Genomic DNA, 18,352 nt, shown 5'->3' with positions numbered 1-18,352 from the left:
CATGTGACTGACTTAAACCGCCCCCAGCTAGGAAGTAGTGGGGCTGGGGTTGGAACCCAGCACACTGAGCCGCCACACCCTGCTCACCATTTTGCTTTTGTTTCTGTGCTCAGAATTCCAGTGCCAGATGGAATTGGGCATAACATGTTTATGAGGGAAGGTGAGTTTTCCTAAGGGACAGGTGAGCAAAAGACACAGATTCACTGCTCCAGGAGCCCTCCCTGGAGGGTGGAGACCTCCGCAAATCTGCACTCTGTTAGGATGGAAGAAGAGAAATGGGTTTTGGGTGGACAACCTTAAAATATAAACTTGTCGGGACACTCCTGGTGGTCCAGTGGTTAAGAATCTGCCTTCCAGTGCAGAGGACGCGGGTTCGATCCCTGTTTGGGGAATATGCTGTGAGGCAACTAAGCCCGGGTGCTATAACTACTGAGCCCTCGCACCTCGATGACGACTCCGTGTGGCAAATAAAGACCTGACGCTGCCAAATAAAATAAGAAAATCAGTATTTTTTTTAAGAGTATAAACTGTCCATCACCATAGAAATTGAGAACCACCTGCCGTGTCTTCTGTGCAATATAGACACCATGTCCCAGGCTCTCATCCCTATGGGGAGCAGACATATCCAGTCTCCAGAGCCGAACCCTGGCTCTGCCACTCACTGATTGATGAAGAGCTAGTTGCTTAACCTGTCTCTGCCTTGGGGTCCCCACCTGGGTTGAAAACAGTGTCACCTACTTCCTAGGGTTGGGAGGAGAATCAGATGGGTGGGTTGCCTTGCGCATCGTATGCACTATAGGTCAGCTATAATTATTTTTATTTGAACCAGTAGGAGTTCAAGCAGATCCAATGTGAATTCAGACATCCACTGATCTGGGTGAGTCAACCCAGTGTTCAAGCCCTCCTAGGGGCCCTTAGTAAGCAGCATGCTTTCATTCAAAGGTGAATTATACATGGTTAATGACAAATATTTCCCAGGCAAGGATACTGGGGTGGGTTGCCATGCCTTTCTCCAGAGGATCTTCCTGACCAGGGATCGAACCTGGTCTCCCACATTTCGGGTAGATTCTTTACCATCTGAGCCATCAGGGAAGTCCAGAGACAAATAAGAAAAATAACAAGGTTATAGTCATCACAAGTCCTCTGAATGTGAAGGATGAGCTGCAGCAGAAAGTCTGCATCACGTGGTCAAGCCGACCGAGTGGGAATGTGGGGAGCAGACCCCCTGCCCTGCCCCTGTGCATTTGCAGCTTTTCCTTCTCCTCTGCCTTCTGAAAAGGCTCTTCTGTTCACTTCTACCAGTGACGGAACTCCTAATGGAAGGAGAAAGGCCAGAGGCTAAGCTGACCTAGGTGGGAAAGGTCTTAGATAAAGAAGGCAGAAATGGGAGAATGCGGAGCCACTGGGCAAGGGAGAGGAGGGAATGATGGGAGAGAAGGGGACTTGAAGCCAGGGCCCTGCCAAGAGAACTCTGAAAACCAGGTGTGCATGTCTGTTAATTGCTCAGTCCTGTCTTGACTCTGCGACCCTATGGACTGTAGCCCACCAGGCTCTTCTGTCCATGGGATTCTTGAGGCAAGAATACTGGAGTGGGGAGCCATTCCCTTCTCCAGGGGTCTTCCCAACCAAGAAAGGGGTCTTCAGAGGAGCCCTGTGTATGCTGTAAGAGGGGACACACCCCATCCCAGCCTCCTCACGAACACCTCTGGATGAACTACCCTGTTTCCACCGCTCCCAAGAGTCTGGTTTGGGAGTTTGCTTTGTGTTTCTGAAGTTACAGCACCCACTCATCTGAGTTCCAGTAAGAAGAGTGGCCTCCCCTGCTACTCCATTTAGGCTTCCAGCGTGGTGGTGGTGGGATCAGTCAGGGTCCTGGGTACGCTGTCCAGACACAGATCACTGCCTTTGGCAGAAAGACGTTTCTTGGGCAGATACTGGGAACTCAGGGCACGTCGGTGGAGATTGGACAGCTCCAAAGGCTGGGCAGCCAAACCCACAGCCGACACTGTACTCGAGGAACGTTGTCCCCTCACCAGGCACTGTGCCTGTCCCTCACTCAAGAGTCAAGTCTTTCAGGGGGGAGTCCCCGACCCCTACTTGGGACCTGGGGCAGGGAAAGGAGCTGGCACCTTTGGATTCTGAGCTAAGAGGCTGGAGGGCTGCACATCCTAGTGAACTACCTCGAAAGATCTGGTGCTATGGTGCTAACAGAAAGAGGCAGGGGCGAATGCTAGACGGACCCACAAAGGAAAAAGAGAAAGCCACTGCGGTAGATTCTATGTCAACATCCCCATTCTAGAGATGAGAAACTGTCGCTCAAGTAGTTAAGGGGAACTCTTGGAGTTAGTAAGACGTGTGACTTCAGAACCCATGTCACCACTGTACTTCTCTGGAGTTCTTTATGTTCCCCTGCCGTGAAGAGATGCCCCACGCCCAAGGGAAGAGAAACCCAAGTAAGACGGTAGGTGTTGCAAGAGGGCATCAGAGGGCAGACACACTGAAACCATACTCACAGAAAACTAGTCAATCTAATCACACTAGGACCACAGCCTTGTCTAACTCAATGAAACTAAGCCATGCCCGTGGGGCAACCCAAGACGGGCGGGTCATGGTGGAGAGATCTGACAGACTGTGGTCCACTGGAGAAGGGAATGGCAAACCACTTCAGTATTCTTGCCTTGAGAACCCCATGAACAGTATGAAAAGTCAAAATGATAGGATACTGAAAGAAGAACTCCCCGGGTCAGTAGGTGCCCAATATGCTACTGGAGATCAGTGGAGAAATAACTCCAGAAAAAATGAAGGGATGGAGGCAAAGCAAAAACAATACCCAGCTGTGGATGTGACTGGTGATAGAAGCAAGGTCTGATGCTGTAAAGAGCAATATTGCATAGGAACCTGGAATGTCAGGTCCATGAATCAAGGCAAATTGGAAGTGGTCAAACAAGAGATGGCAAGAGTGAATGTCGACATTCTAGGAATCAGTGAACTGAAATGGACTGGAATGGGTGAATTTAACTCAGATGACCATTATATCTACTACTGCAGGCAGGAATCCCTCAGAAGAAATGGAGTAGCCATCATGGTCAACAAAAGAGTCCGAAATGCAGTACTTGGATGCAATCTCAAAAACGACAGAATGATTTCTGTTAGTTTCCAAGGCAAACCATTCAATATCACAGTAATCCAAGTCTATGCCCCAACCAGTAACGCTGAAGAAGCTGAAGTTGAACGGTGCTATGAAGACCTACAAGACCTTCTAGAACTAACACCCAAAAAAGATGTCCTTTTCATTATAGGGGACTGGAATGCAAAAGTAGGAAGTCAAGAAACACCTGGAGTAACAGGCAAATTTGGCCTTGGAATACGGAATGAAGCAGGGCAAAGACTAATAGAGTTTGGCCAAGAAAATGCACTGGTCATAGCAAACACCCTCTTCCAACAACACAAGAGAAGACTCTACACATGGACATCACCAGATGGTCAACACTGAAATCAGATTGATTATATTCTTTGCAGCCACAGATGGAGAAGCTCTATACAGTCAACAAAAACAAGACCGGGAGCTGACTGTGGCTCAGATCATGAACTCCTTATTGCCAAATTCAGACTTAAATTGAAGAAAGTAGGGAAAACCACTAGACCATTCAAGTATGACCTAAATCAAATCCCTTATGATTATTCAGTGGAAGTGAGAAATAGATTTAAGGGCCTAGATCTGATAGAGTGCCTGATGAACTATGGAATGAGGTTCGTGACATTGTACAGGAGACAGGGATCAAGACCATCCCCATGGAAAAGAAATGCGAAAAAGCAAAATGGCTGTCTGGGGAGGCCTTACAAATAGCTGTGAAAAGAAGAGAAGTGAAAAGCAAAGGAGAAAAGGAAAGATATAAGCATCTGAATGCAGAGTTCCAAAGAATAGCAAGAAGAGATAAGAAAGCCTTCTTCAGCGATCAATGCAAAGAAATAGAGGAAAACAACAGAATGGGAAAGACTAGAGATCTCTTCAAGAAAATTAGAGATACCAAGGGAACATTTCATGCAAAGATGGGCTCGATAAAGGACAGAAATGGTATGGACCTAACAGAAGCAGAACATATTAAGAAGAGATGGCAAGAATACACAGAAGAACTGTACAAAAAAGATCTTCACAACCCAGATAATCATGATGGTGTGATCACTGACCTAGAGCCAGACATCCTGGAATGTGAAGTCAAGTGGGCCTTAGAAAGTATCACTACGAACAAAGCTAGTGGAGGTGATGGAATTCCAGTTGAGCTATTTCAAATCCTGAAAGATGATGCTGTGAAAGTGCTGCACTCTATATGCCAGCAAATTTGGAAAACTCAGCAGTGGCCACAGGACTGGAAAAGGTCAGTTTTCATTTGATTCCAAAAGAAAGGCAATGCCAAAGAATGCTCAAACTACCGCACAATTGCACTCATCTCACATGCTAGTAAAGTAATGCTCAAAATTCTCCAAGCCAGGCCTCAGCAGTACGTGAACCGTGAACTTCCAGATGTTCAAGCTGGTTTTAGAAAAGGCAGAAGAACCAGAGATCAAATTGCCAACATCCGCTGGATCATGGAAAAAGCAAGAGAGTTCCAGAAAAGCATCTATTTCTGCTTTATTGACTATGCCAAAGCCTTTGACTGTGTGGATCACAATAAACTGTGGAAAATTCTGAAAGAGATGGGAATACCAGACTACCTGACCTGCCTCTTGAGAAATCTGTATGCAGGTCAGGAAGCAACAGTTAGAACTGGACAAGGAACAACAGACTGGTTCCAAATAGGAAAAGGAGTACGTCAAGGCTGTATATTGTCACCCTGCTTATTTAACTTCTATGCAGAGTACATCATGAGAAACGCTGGACTGGAGGAAACACAAGCTGGAATCAAGATTGCCAGGAGAAATATCAATAACCTCAGATATGCAGATGACACCACCCTTATGGCAGAAAGTGAAGAGGAACTCAAAAGCCTCTTGATGAAAGTAAAAGTGGAGAGTGAAAAAGTTGGCTTAAAGCTCAACATTCAGAAAACAAAGATCATGGCATCCGGTCCCATCACTTCATGGGAAATAGATGGGGAAACAGTGGAAACAGTGTCAGACTTAATTTTTTTGGGCTCCAAAACCACTGCAGATGGTGACTGCAGCCATGAAATTAAAGACGCTTACTTCTTGCAAGGAAAGTTATGACCAACCTAGATAGCATATTCAAAAGCAGAGACATTACTTTGCCAACAAAGGTCCGTCTAGTCAAGGCTATGGTTTTTCCTGTGGTCATGTATGGATGTGAGAGTTGGACTGTGAAGAAGGCTGAGCACCGAAGAATTGATGCTTTTGAACTGTGGTGTTGGAGAAGACTCTTGAGAGTCCCTTGGATTGCAAGGAGATCCAACCAGTCCATTCTGAAGGAGATCAGCTCTGGGATTTCTTTGGAAGGGATGATGCTGAAGCTGAAACTCCAGTACTTTGGTCACCTCATGTGAAGAGTCGACTCATTGGAAAAGACTCTGATGCTGAGAGGGATTGGGGGCAAGAGGAGAAGGGGTCAACAGGATGAGATGGCTGGATGGCATCACTGACTCAATGGACGTGAGTCTGAGTGAACTCCGGGAGTTGGTGATGGACAGGGAGGCCTGGCGTGCTGCGATTCATGGGGTCGCAAAGAGTCGGACATGACTGAGAGACTGAACTGAACTGAACTGAATCCTTACAGAAAATGTGAATTTAGCGAATCCTAGGGAAGGAGAAGGCAATGGCACTGCACTCCAGTACTCTTGCCTGGAAAATCCCATGGACGGAGGAGCCTGGTAGGTTGCAGTCCATGGGGTTGCAAAGAGTCGGACACGACTGAGCGACTTCACTTTTACTTTTCACTTTCATACATTGGAGAAGGAAATGGAAACCCACTCCAGTGTTCTTGCCTGGAGAATCCCAGGGACAGGGGAGCCTGGTGGGCTGCCGTCTGTGGGGTCACACAGAGTCAGACATGACTGAAGTGACTTAGCAGCAGCAGCAGGGAAGGAGAAAGGGAAATGATTTGCCAATGTCTGGCACATACTGAACACAATAAAATTTGGGGGAATGGATGAAAGAAGGGAATTGGGAAGCAAAGAAGTCATTGATATGTGATGAGGGTTTACCATCGCATGGGGTGGGTTTATCTCAAAGCAGACCTGAGTGATCCAGCTTCCCCAATCCTTGCTGCTGCTGCTGCTAAGTCGCTTCAGTCTTGTCCGACTCTGTGCGACCCCATAGACGGCAGCCCACCAGGCTCCCCCGTCACTGGGATTTTCCAGCCAAGAACACTGGAGTGGGTTGCCATTTCCTTCTCCAATGCATGAAAGTGAAAAGTGAAAGTGAAGTCGCTTAGTCGTGTCCGACTCTTCGCAACCCCATGGACTGCAGCCTACCAGGCTCCTCCGCCCATGGCATTTTCCAGGCAAGAGTACTGGAGTGGGTTGCCATTGCCTTCCTTACTCTTCCCCAATCCCTTCCCAAATCACTTGGTTCCGGCTTTACCAACCATCGAGAACTTTTTAGACACTCCCTTGGCCAAGCGCCTGGCTGAGAATTGCGCTGTCACTTGCGACCAGCTCCCTGGGCCGTAGGACGAAGGGCGCAGGCCCGGGCGAAGCGGCGACTCGGGAAGACTGAACTGGAGGGGGCGGGGGCGGGGGAGGCGTGGAGGAGGCGGAGGCCGGCGGTCAGCTCCGCTCCAATTTGTTTGCCATGTCCCGGCAGGCGAAAGACGACTTTCTGCGACACTACACAGTCTCCGACCCCCGGACCCACCCCAAGGGCTACACTGAATACAAAGTGACGGCGCAGGTGAGGTGGGGCCCAGCAGGAACTTTACCCTTTTAACAAGAGCGGTGCCGTGTTTTACTTTAAGGCAAGACGCTGCTGGAGGCTCCCATTTTAGACGACAGAATGGATTTCCCCTTTAAGGGGGGGGGCGGTTAACCGGCCTTAGTTTACTTCTTTAGCCATCAAGGGGCGGGGCCACAGGAGGGCTCTGCTCTTTTAAAAGGGCGTGCCGGCAGTTCCCAGACTGCGAGGTGTGTCCACGCCCAACGCGTGGCAGCTTGGCGTCAGGCTGTGAATTTCTTTAAATTAACTTGAAAACTGGCTCACCCCAAATATTGATTAGGTCTCCAGTCTCTTGGAGTAAGTTTTGTCTGTTGGTTTGTTTGATATTTATATGAAAACTCTTTAAGTAATTGAATTACTTTATAAATTTTTTCAAAAAATTATGCCTGTGACTAAAAATTCATACACTTGTAAAGCTATAAAGGAATAAGTCTCTTCACAGTCACAGCAGGAAGTCAGTAGATAAAGACGAAAGTTGGTATATGAAGTAATAACGTTATAAGTGTATAGAGACAGGATATCATGAAAGGAATTAAAAATAGAAACAGTATAATATTATCTGTAGAATGACATACAAGAACTAATTGGGGAAGATTTTTCACTGTAAATTTTTTTGTATTTTTACAATTTTGAAGTAGGCAACTATTAAACAGGTGCATTAATAACTGTTAAAGCAGAAATGTAAAGGCTTCCAAAATGATTTAAACGCAGAATCCTAGATGTTTAAAATGGTCTTTCCTCAAATCTTTTGTGTCATTCCTGTATCCAAAAAATGCAAATATTAAAAAAAATTTACAAAATGAAAATAAAAAGATAATCCCAAGACAAATGTCATATGGTATATCACTTATATCTGGAATCTAAAACAATTATACAAGTCAACTTATTTTAAAATGAACAGACTCACAGACAATAAACTTATGGTTACCATAAGGGAAAGGGAGGTGGGGAATAAATTAGGAGTTTGGAATTAGCAGATACAAACTACTGTATATAAAATAGATTAGGGCTTCCCTGGTGGTCTAGTGGTTAAGAATCTGCCTGCCAAAGCAGAGGACGAGTTCGATCCCTGGTCTGGGAACATGCCACATGTCGCAAAGCAGCTGCTAGTGCTCCACAACTACTGAGCCTGTGTGCCCTAGAGACCATGCTCTGCAATGAAAGAAGCCACCACAAGAAGAAGCCTGTGCACTGCAACTAGAGAGTAACCCCCACTCCCCAAAACTAGAAAATCTGCACCCAGCAATGAAGACCCAGCGCAACCAACAATAAATAAATAAATCTTAAAAAAAAAAAAAAGGATGAGCAACAAGGCCCTACTGTATAGCACAGGGAACTATATCTTTCTTTCTTTTTTTGCCTCACCCCCAGGCATATGGGGTCTTAGATCCCTGATCAGGGATCAAACCCATGCCCTTTGCAATAGAAGCCTGGCATCTTAACCACTGGACTGCCAGGAAAGTCCCTATAGTTGATATCTTGTAATAAGAAGAAGTATTAGTCACTCAGTAGTGTCCGACCCATTGTTACTTCATGGACTATAGTCTGCCAAGCTCCCCTGTCCGTGGAATTCTTCAGGCAAGAATACTGAAATGGGCTGCCATTTCATTCTCCAGGGATCTTCCCCAGCCAGGGATCAAGCCTAGGTCTCCTGCATTGCAGGCAGATTCTTTACTGTCTGAGCCAGCAGGATCCCATCTTGTAATAAACTAATAAACTATAATGGAAAAAAAAAAAACTATAATGGAAAAGAATCTGAAAAAGATTATGTATGTGTATACACCTGAATATTGTAAATCAGCTATCTCAGTTCAGTTAAACTCTTCGCGACCCCATGGACTGCAGCATGCCAGGCTTCCCTGTCCATTACCAGCTCCTGGAACCTACTCAAACTCATGTCCATCAAGTCGGTGATGCCATCCAACCATCTTATCCTCTGTTGTCACCTTCTCCCACCTTCAGTCTTTCCCAGCATCCGGGTCTTTTCCAATGAATCAGTTCTTCACATCAGGCGGCCAAAGTATTAGAGTTTCAGCTTCAGCATGAGTCCTTCCAATGAATATTCAGGACTGATTTCCTTTAGGATTGACTGGTTGAATCTCCTTGCAGTCCAAGGGACTCTCAAGAATCTTCTCCAATACCACAGTTCAAAAATAAGTTCAAAATCAAAGTAAGAGTTGAAAAGAAGAGAGTACCTGGGCATTGCTGGGTCATTTGCTGGGCATATGTGTAACTTTTCCTAGCAATCGCCAGTTTTCCAAAGTAGTTGTACCATTGTATACTCTCATTCTCACCAACACTTGACATCATCAGCATCTTTAATTTTAGCCATTCTTGGTGGGTGTGTAGTATTTCACTGGGATATTAAAATTTGCATTTCTCTTAGGACTAAAGAGCATATTTTCATTATCTTTCTGGCCGTTCAAACATCTTCTTTAGTGGGAGTTGCCTGTTCAAGTATTTTGTCCATTTTGTAAAGTTGGGTTGTTTGTCTTTTTGATATTAATTTATAGAATGTTCTTTTTTTTTACTTACTATTTTCTATACTTTGTTTCCAATAATCCTTACATGAACTACAAGATTTCCCCTTCTTGTTTGTTTTTATATTAATTTTATTGAAGTATAGTTGATTTACAATGTTGTGTTAGGTTCAGGTGTACAGCAAAGTGATTCAGCTACACAGATACATATATTCTTTTTTAGGTTCTTTTCTCTTATAGTTTATCACAGAATATTGAGTAGAATTCTCTGTGCTATACAGTATGTCCTTGTTGGTTATCTGTCTTATATGTAGCAGTGCGTGTGTGTTCATCCTAAGCTCCTGATTTATTCCCCCATTTCCCCTTGGGTAACCATAAGTTTGTTTTCCATATCTGTAAGTCTATTTCTGTTTTGTAAATAAGTTCATTTGCAACTTTAAAAAAAAATTAGATTCCACATATGAGTGATGTCATATAATATTTGTCTGTCTCTGACTTACTTCACTTGGTATGATAATCTCTAGGTTCACCCATGTGACTGCAAATGGCATTATTGCATTCTTTTTTATAGCTGAGTAATATTCTGTGTATATATATGTACCTATAGGGGTACTTTTGGCTTCCCTGGTGGCTTAGTAGTAAGGAATCCTGCCAATGCAGGAGATATGGGTTCAATCGCTGGGTTGGGAACATCCCTTGGGGAAGGAAATAGCAACCCACTACAGTATTCTTGTCTGGGAAATCCCATGGGCAGAGAAGCCTGTGGGTTACAGTCCATGGGGTTGCTAAAAGTCAGACACGACTGAGTGACTAAGCACGCACATGGGAGTTATATATATATTGTGGAAAGGAGTCCTTTGTCAGGTATATATTCCTCAATGGTTTTTCAATATAGTTTATTTTACCCAAAATATTTTAGGCAAGCCTGTAGTGAAAAGCAAAGGCCAGGATTTCAATGCTAGCAGTCCTCCCACAGGTCAGGAGCCCTCTCTAAGCCTCCATTTCCTCATCTCCTAAATGGGCATGTGAATCATAGGTGTCTCCCTGGGATGTAGAATAATGAATTGGAGATGTTTGGAAACTGTCAGAGCTACTTCAAGCTGTAGGGTGTTATTTTTTAATTCTTATGAGCATGCCCTAATGAAAATGGAGTCTTTTTTCCATCTCAGACACCAGTCTGCTCTTCACAACCCCAGTGAGGTTTCTTCCGTGTCCAAGAGTGTTCATGTCCGTGTCCAGGAGTGTTCACTTCCGTGTCCAGGAGTGTTCACCCACAGCAGCTTCCTCCTTGAACGGAGGGGTGGCTCCTGAGACAGAACCTCATTCTTTAGAGAACTTGGAGGTCTTTGGTTTCAGAAAGAGATGCAGGGGCTTACCTTCTGAAGGAAGTGAGATAAAAGCCGGGTTGAGGATGGAGCCCTCTAGATGGGCCTTTAGGGCTCCCCCCATTTTGAGACTGGCTGGGACCTGGGACCCTGTACTGGCGTACTTACACTTGCCCCTAGACAAACAGAACACAAAGAAACTATTAGGACTTCCCTGGTGGTCCAGCTGCTAAGACTCCACACTCCCAGTGCAGGGGGCCAGGTTCGATCCCTGATCAGGGATTTGGGTCCCACGTGCAGCAACTAAGAATCCGCACGCCACAACTAAAGGATTCCGTGTTCTGCAGCTAAGGCCTGGAGCAGCCAAGTAAATACTCACGTAAATAGAAAGTGTGCATCAGCCGCTCCGTCATGTCCAACTCTGCGTCCTCATGGACTGTGGCCCGCCAGGCTCCTCTGTCCATGGGATTCTCCAGGCAAGAATACTGGAGTGGATAGCCATTCCCTTCTCCAGGGGATCCTCCCGAGCCAGGGACCAAACCCGGGTCTCCTGCATTGCAGGCAGATTCTTTCTTATCTGTGCCACCAGGGAAGCCCAAATAGTTAGATAGATATTTTTTAAAAAGAAAAAGAAGCTATAAGGGACTCAAAATAACTGCCTGCATGCTAAGTCTAAGCAATTGTGAACCATGAGATACAATAAGGCCGTAAACCTACTGCCACTTCAGAGGTGCCTGGCGCAAAAGCAGGGTGCTGTGCATGGTGCCTGCACACCGCACCACCAAGGGGATGAGCTGATCACTCAAGCCACCCCTCGGGCCCTAACCATTTAAGGAACCAGCTAGCCCTCCTCGGAGGGAGTGCTTAAGGGTCCCTGTCGCTTGTTTCCCATCCCTTGTGCTGCATCTGGGTCCCATTAACGCCTTGCCCGATTTTCTCGGCCAGCCTCATCAGTTTCTGTTGATTAAAGAGTCCAAGGACCCAGGTCGGTAACAGTTTGACAGATGAAGAAACTAAGGTACATGGTACAAAAACTGCTTAAAGTTATACTCAGGGCCTTAAACCAGGACCCCTTGATACCACTGGCTGAAGGGCTCTGCTCTTCTGAAGGGGGCTGGGAGCTAGCTGGGCCATCTTTTACAGGGGATGGATGTCGGTCTCACTGGTTTTTGCCTTTCTTCCTCAGTTCATCTCAAAGAGGGACCCGGAGGATGTCAAAGAGGTGAGCCTCATAGGAGGAAGGGACCATCTCCTGATTCCAGATCCAAAACCAGTGCAGGGACACTGGTAACTGCACAGGAGACCAGCCCCCCTCTCTCCCTGGAAGGAGGGGCTGCTGTGCCCTAACGCGCACACAGCCTGGAGCCGGGCTGGGGCTGGCGAAGGCCGAATCCCACCACTGCTCAGCCCAGTCAAGTCACGTGTCCCTCTTAGGTGGTGGTCTGGAAGCGGTACAGTGACTTTCGAAAGCTGCACGGAGACCTGGCCTACACCCACCGCAACCTCTTCCGCCGCCTCGAGGAGTTCCCAGCCTTCCCCCGCGGCCAGGTGTTTGGTGAGTCTTGATTCAGGCATTCAGGCCAAAGATGGAGAGAGCATTGGGCAAAGGGGACACTTGCTGCTAAGGGCTGGATGGAAGGGGTCTGAAACTCCTGGCAAAGATGTGTTTCAGACCACTGGAAGGGCCCTTGTGTGTGTGTGTGCTAAGTCACTTCAGTTGTATCCGACTCTTTGTGACCTCATAGACTGCAGCCCGCCAGGCTCCTCTGTCCATGGGATTCTCCAGACAAGAATACTGGAGTGGGTTGCCATGCCCTCCTCCAGGGGACCTTCCTGACCCAGGGATCATTAGAGACGGTCTCATTTTACACATGGGGAAATGGTTCTGCCCTTTTTGTGTGTTGAGCCCTTTAATATTAATTCCTGTCCTCATTAGCCCCATTTTCAAGATGAGGAAACTGAGGCTCAGGATGAAGGGGCTTGAGCCAGAACTCCAAGCCACAACCTGGTGTTTCTTCTAGATCTGCACTTGTCTAGAAAGAGCAGCCATGAACCACCTATGGCTGAGGAGCACCAGAAATGTGGCTAGTCTGGACTGAGATGTGTTTATGGGTCAAATACACTGAAAAAACAATGTAAACTATCTCAATAGTTGAATATTGATTATATATTCAAATGAGACTATTTTGGATATACTGGGTTAAACAGAATATGTAATTAAAATTTAATCTGTCTCTTTTTTTTTTTTTAAATGCAGCTCCTAGAAAATTGTAAATTACATATGAGGCTTATATTATATTCTCCCAGACGGGGCTGGTCTGTTACTTGTGTCTCTGGACTCACAGGAGATGTTCTTGTATAGCAAGGTGAAAGGTCCTCGCTAGCAAATTATGCCAGGCAGTGGGATAACTCCCCCTGGCAGCACGATAACTAGCCCAGAGTTAAATAACTCTGCATGATGCCTGGAACCGAGCAGAGAAGCTGTAAACACGGGGCTACTTTCTGTGTGACCTTGGGCAAGTCACTTCCCCGCTCTGAGTCTTACTTTCCTCCCTAATACATCGAAACCATCTGAAATTATTTGTTTCTTGTTGGTTGCCTGCTTCCCCCTGTCTGGGATGTAATAACCATGAGGGCAGAGACCTCGCTTCGCTCAATACTCATCCGGTAAATGGATGAATAGGGAGATAGGTCCCTCCTTGCGAGACCCTTGCCCCAGGCAGAGCCAAGGTGGATTTCTGGGAGAATGGGGTGGGGGCCAGGGGGCTGCTCAGATCCTCTCAGGCAGGACCAGGAAAAGTGGCCAGTGGGTCACTGTTGTCTCCTTGTCCCTTGTCCTGGCGGGTGCAGGCCGGTTTGAAGCCTCGGTGATTGAGGAGCGGCGAAAGGGGGCCGAGGACTTGCTTCGCTTCACTGTGCACATCCCCGCGCTCAACAACAGCCCCCAGCTCAAGGAATTCTTCCGGGTATGTGCGCCTGCTCTTCCCTGGTCCTCAGCACCTGGGAAGCCTGCCTGCCCACAGGCTGTCCCTGTGACTCCCCCGGCTGGTCTTTCTCTCGTGCAGGGTGGGGAGGTGACACGGCCCTCCGAGGTGTCCGGAGACCTGCACATCCTGCCCCCGCCTCTGATTCCCACACCACCGCCCGACGAGCCCCGGGTCCAGCCTCATGAGACTTGGTTGCCCCAGCCGCTTCCTGCAGAGAGAAGGGGCCTTGAGGAGTTGGAGGTGCCAGGTACGTGGAGCAGGAGAGCGAGCCAGGGCTGGAGGGTCCAGAGCCTGTCTGTATGGGGAGTGGGAACCACTCCTTCCTCAATGAAAAGCCTTTCCCGCCTCCTCTACCACTATCCTGCTGAGGAACTCTGCCCAGGTCATTTTCCTTCTCAGGGCTATAGTTTGTTAATCTGTAAAATGGGCACAAACTTTAAGAATGGAATTGTCTATGCCCGTGGTTGCTGCAAGGCTTCAGTGAGTGGGTAACGATATTTTGAAAGCTGGGAGATAACAATAAAAGCAGGCATGAATGTCACCAATGATCTATTCCTCAGCGGACCCGCCACCATCCAGCCCTGCTCAGGAGGCCTTGGATCTCCTCTTTAACTGTGGGAGCACCGAGGAGGCATCCAGTTCCCCTGCCCGAGGCCCCCTCACCGAGGCTGAGCTTGCCTTGTTTGACCCCTTCTCCAAGGAAGGTAACAAGTTGGGATGAGTGGGGTCAGGGTAGGGTGAGGGGGTGGAGCTGGGCAGGAGGTCCCTACCATAGGGAGGCATAGCCACCAGCTGCACCCTGCCTGTGTAAATCTGAGAAAGGCGCCCCCTGTGGGCGAAAGGTGGCTTTGATAATTAGAAGCAGTGCCCCTTCCCAAGGAAGGTGTTGGAGAAGACTCTTGAGAGTGCCTTGGACAGCAAGGAGATCAAACCAGTCAGTCCTCAAGGAAATCAGTCCTGAATATTCATTGGAAGGACTGATGCTGAAGCTGAAACTCCAAAACTTTGGCCACCTGATGCGAAGAACTGACTCATTTGAAAAGACCCTGATGCTGGGAAAGATTGAAGGCAGGAGGAGAAGGGGACCACAGAGGATAAGATGGTTGGATGGCATCACTGACGCGATGGACATGAGTTTGAGTAGGCTCTGGGAGTTGGTGATAGACAGGGAAGCCTGGTGTGGTGCAGTCCATGGGGTCGCAAAGAGTCAGACATGACTGAGCAGCTGAACTGAACTGCACCCTTCCCAGGTGCTGTTGCTGCCCTGGCCAGCTGGGTACTCCAGCACAGTGAGCAACTGTAGTGGAAGTGAGCCGCTTCCCACCATGGATCGTCTCCCTGAGAACGCTTTGGAACCAGCAGGGTGTCACACTGCCCTGGGAGGGTCTGACTTCTTTCGCTCGAAGCTCAAGGTGAAGGTTTCCTAGCTGGCTCAGGGTCTGGCTGTAGATCCTGAAGGCTATAGATCCTGTCAGTGAAGGGCAGTGAGGTCTGGGCTCCAAGGACAGCAGAGGAAGCCCCTGGGGCAGCCTCTGGCATGTGAGGGCACCAGACGTGGAAGGGCCCCACATGGAGGCCCTGGTCCTGAGCTCCTTGTCAGATCACGAGCTTGACAATCCCTGGCTCTGAGACTCAGAATCTTTTCATTTTAAAATTCTGAGTTTATGCTGCTACTGCAGCTAGGGTGTTGAAGTGGTTGACGGCACTTCGGGTCGTCATGACACAGTTTCATTTTGGCTTCCGTAGCTGTCTCTTTCAGCCTGTTTTGTTGGCTTCCCTTCTCTACCCTTTGGTGACCTCTTGGGCAGGCCCTTAGCTTTCTGATTGTCTCTGGCACTTGAGTTCTCTCACTCTGAGGTCCGATCCAAATCAGGACCTCAGTCTTGCATCCAGTTTTCAGCCTTACCCTGCACCCCCTGACCCCACAACTCGGGCCTGATTGGTGGCTGGGCCCCCGGCCATGGTAACCAGGGTGTGAGGAATGTCCTTTGGAGGAGAAAGGCAGGGGTGATGTCGCCATGGCTGATGAACCCGGCTACAGAGAGGCAGGATCCAGGCACTCTGCCTGGCCCCAGCCAAGCCTCCTGGGATGCCCAGTGCCCAGGTACTTGGGCAGGAGCCTGGAAAGACTCTTCAAAGGCAGCTCCCATAAGATGTTCCTTCGGCCCATGAAAAAACTCCTAAATTCTCGCCCCAACCAAGCTGGAGGGGTACTTTGCTCAGATGCTGCCTTCTGTCCTTGCCCCACTTTGTGGGTTCGTCCAGCCAAACTTTTACCATCAGAATTCTCCAGGTGAGGGGCTGGCACTCATCTCTCTCTCTCTTCATCAAATATACCAGCCTCTTGAACTCAAGTACTAGGGTGTTCCAAGATCTCTTCTGTCTTCTGCTTCATGAGCAACACAGGAAGGGCTGTAGTCCAACTGGAAAGTGAAATGTCACCTTACCTTCCTGTAAGGCCCCTGGTCTCCACATGGGGTTCCTCTGGTGGGGCTCTAGAGAGGCCCACCCTTCCCTCTCCAGGCCAGTGGTGTGCAGTGGTGGTTCCTAGTCCTGCACCTTCCCTTTAAAGGCCTTTTCATCCAAGGTTCACCAGATCGCTAGCCTTCTTTTGTGGAATCTACAGAGGGAATCTTTGACCATCTCCTTGCCAGTCCTAGAGGATATATGAGCCCTTCTCTCTGGAATGTGTGAATGTATGCCACCCATTTCTTCCCATTTGGGGCCTCAGCTGAAATTGAAAGACTTTAAAAAGCCTGGAGGTTCACTGGATCCATTATTCTAAGATTCCAAAGCTTGGAGCATTTCTACCCTTGACCTGGCATGCTTGGCCTAGAATCCTTCAATTAAACTTTGTGAAGGAAATTCTTGGATTTGTTGTAGTCGGGAGGGGAGTAGAACCAGTGACTCGGAGCTTGCAAATTAATGTTAATGACGACTCAGTGGTAAAATGTTAATAATGACTCACCTGCAATGCAGGAGACACAGGACCCCTGGATTCGATCCCTGGGTTGGGAAGATCCCCTGGAGTAGGAAATGGCAACCCACTTCAGTATTCTTGCTTGGAAAATCCCATGGACAGGAGCCTGGCGGGCTACAGTCCATGGGGTCTCGAAAGAGTCAGACACAACTGAGCATGCACGCTCAAAGAGTTAGGCTACGTTGTACACCTGAAACTTATATAATATCGTAAATCAACTATATCTCATTATAAACAAAGAATTAGGGAAGTAAGACTGTTTTTACAAAAGCACACAAACTCCACCAACCAAATAGATCGTGGCTGGTGTGCTCTGCACAAGTGGCTTTTGGATTGCTCAGGCACTGAGAAACCCAGGACGGGTTGGTGGGCCAGAGAGGTCTGGGGTTGGGCAGCAAGCCCAGGGCAAAAGAGGGCCCGTCTGACCTGAGTCCTCCACATTTGATGACAGAAGGTGCAGGACCCAGTCCTACCCACATAGGGGAGCTGGCAGCGTTGGAGGCAGGATCTGGAAGGCCGGACCAGGAACCCTGGGAGCCAGGTGGACAAGCAGAGGAGGACGACGAGGAAGGAGAGCCCGCCCCTGCCTATCTGAGCCAAGCCACAGAACTCATCACCCAGGCCCTACGGGACGAGAAGGCAGGCGCCTACCCTGCCGCTTTGCAGGGCTACCGGGACGGCGTGCACATCCTGCTCCAGGGAGTTCCTGGTGAGCAAGACTGGAGGCTGGAGGGTCAGGCCTGGGATCCTGGATGGTACAGTGAAGGGAAAGGAAAGTGAAAAACAAGGATCACAATTGCTCCTCACTGACCAATTGTGTAACCTTGGGCTGCTGCTTTATCTCTTGTGGCCTCAGTTTTCTTATTTGTAAAATGGGGAGCATATATCTGACTCCCAAGGAACAGGGAAAGACACTTGGTGATGCTCTGTGGACAGTAAGGAGCTAGACCAAGGGTTCTGAATCCAGGTACCCACTGAGCCATTCTGTCTTCCCAGGTGATCCATCACCTGCCCGCCGAGAGGGTGTGAAGAAGAAGGCGGCCGAGTACCTGAAGCGGGCAGAGGAAATCCTGCACCTGCATCTGTCCTAACTCCCACCCCGAGATGGGAGTGGACCTATTCCCAGGACTCTGGCTCCAGCACTGCCAGCCACCCTCTTCTCTCCCTGGTGCCTGATCTCCTGGTCCTGTAACTGGCTGTTTCTGTATGTAACTGGACCAAGAATGAGAAAAATAATGAGTTCTCAGCTCCCTGACAACACCTGCCACCTTGGAATCAGGGACTCACATGTCTGATCCTGCCTGTCTCTATCTTGATATGGGAGGCTGCAGCTCTGGTCCGTAAGCCATCTGTTTATCCATCTAGAACAGGGGTCTGCAAACTACCGCCCACAGCCGGAGATGCCCCACTGCCTTTTTTTGTAAGGCCCATGAACTAGAAGAGTTTTTACTTTTTTTTAATAGTTGAAAAAATCCAAAATAATAATATTCTGTGACAGGTGAAAATTATAATGAAATTTAAGTATCTAAAAAATAAAAGTTTATTGGAACTCAACCAGGCTTTTTCATTTAGTGTTGTCGACCGTTGCTTTCTCACTACACCGGCAAGGCTGAGTGATTGGTTGTGACCTGTAAATCCAAGAGTATCTACTGTTTTGTAGATACTGTCTTTGTAGTATCTACTGTCTTTGTAGAA

General features: G+C 48.0%; 1 protein-coding gene across 2 annotated transcripts; it reads left to right on the top strand.

Annotated features, from left to right (window-relative positions):
* Nucleotides 1-6,641: 6,641 nt before the first annotated feature.
* Nucleotides 6,642-18,211, top strand: SNX15 (sorting nexin 15). Of its 2 annotated transcripts, XM_005894074.3 has the most exons (8): nucleotides 6,647-6,843; nucleotides 11,877-11,912; nucleotides 12,125-12,245; nucleotides 13,541-13,656; nucleotides 13,756-13,924; nucleotides 14,238-14,381; nucleotides 17,109-17,366; nucleotides 17,654-18,211. In XM_005894074.3, exons 1-8 carry the CDS (start codon nucleotides 6,745-6,747, stop codon nucleotides 17,746-17,748), a joined length of 1,038 nt encoding a protein of 345 aa, XP_005894136.1. In that variant the 5' UTR covers nucleotides 6,647-6,744; the 3' UTR covers nucleotides 17,749-18,211. The 2 variants fall into 2 exon arrangements, with proteins under 2 accessions (XP_070215177.1, XP_005894136.1); XM_070359076.1 differs by lacking the exon at nucleotides 11,877-11,912 and having other exon boundaries at nucleotides 6,642-6,843.
* The last annotated feature ends 141 nt before the right edge of the window (nucleotides 18,212-18,352 follow it).

This window comes from Bos mutus, chromosome 22, assembly GCF_027580195.1.
Source record: "Bos mutus isolate GX-2022 chromosome 22, NWIPB_WYAK_1.1, whole genome shotgun sequence".
NCBI classification, from domain to species: Eukaryota; Metazoa; Chordata; class Mammalia; order Artiodactyla; family Bovidae; genus Bos; species Bos mutus.
This window is presented reverse-complemented; position numbering and strand designations above follow the sequence as displayed.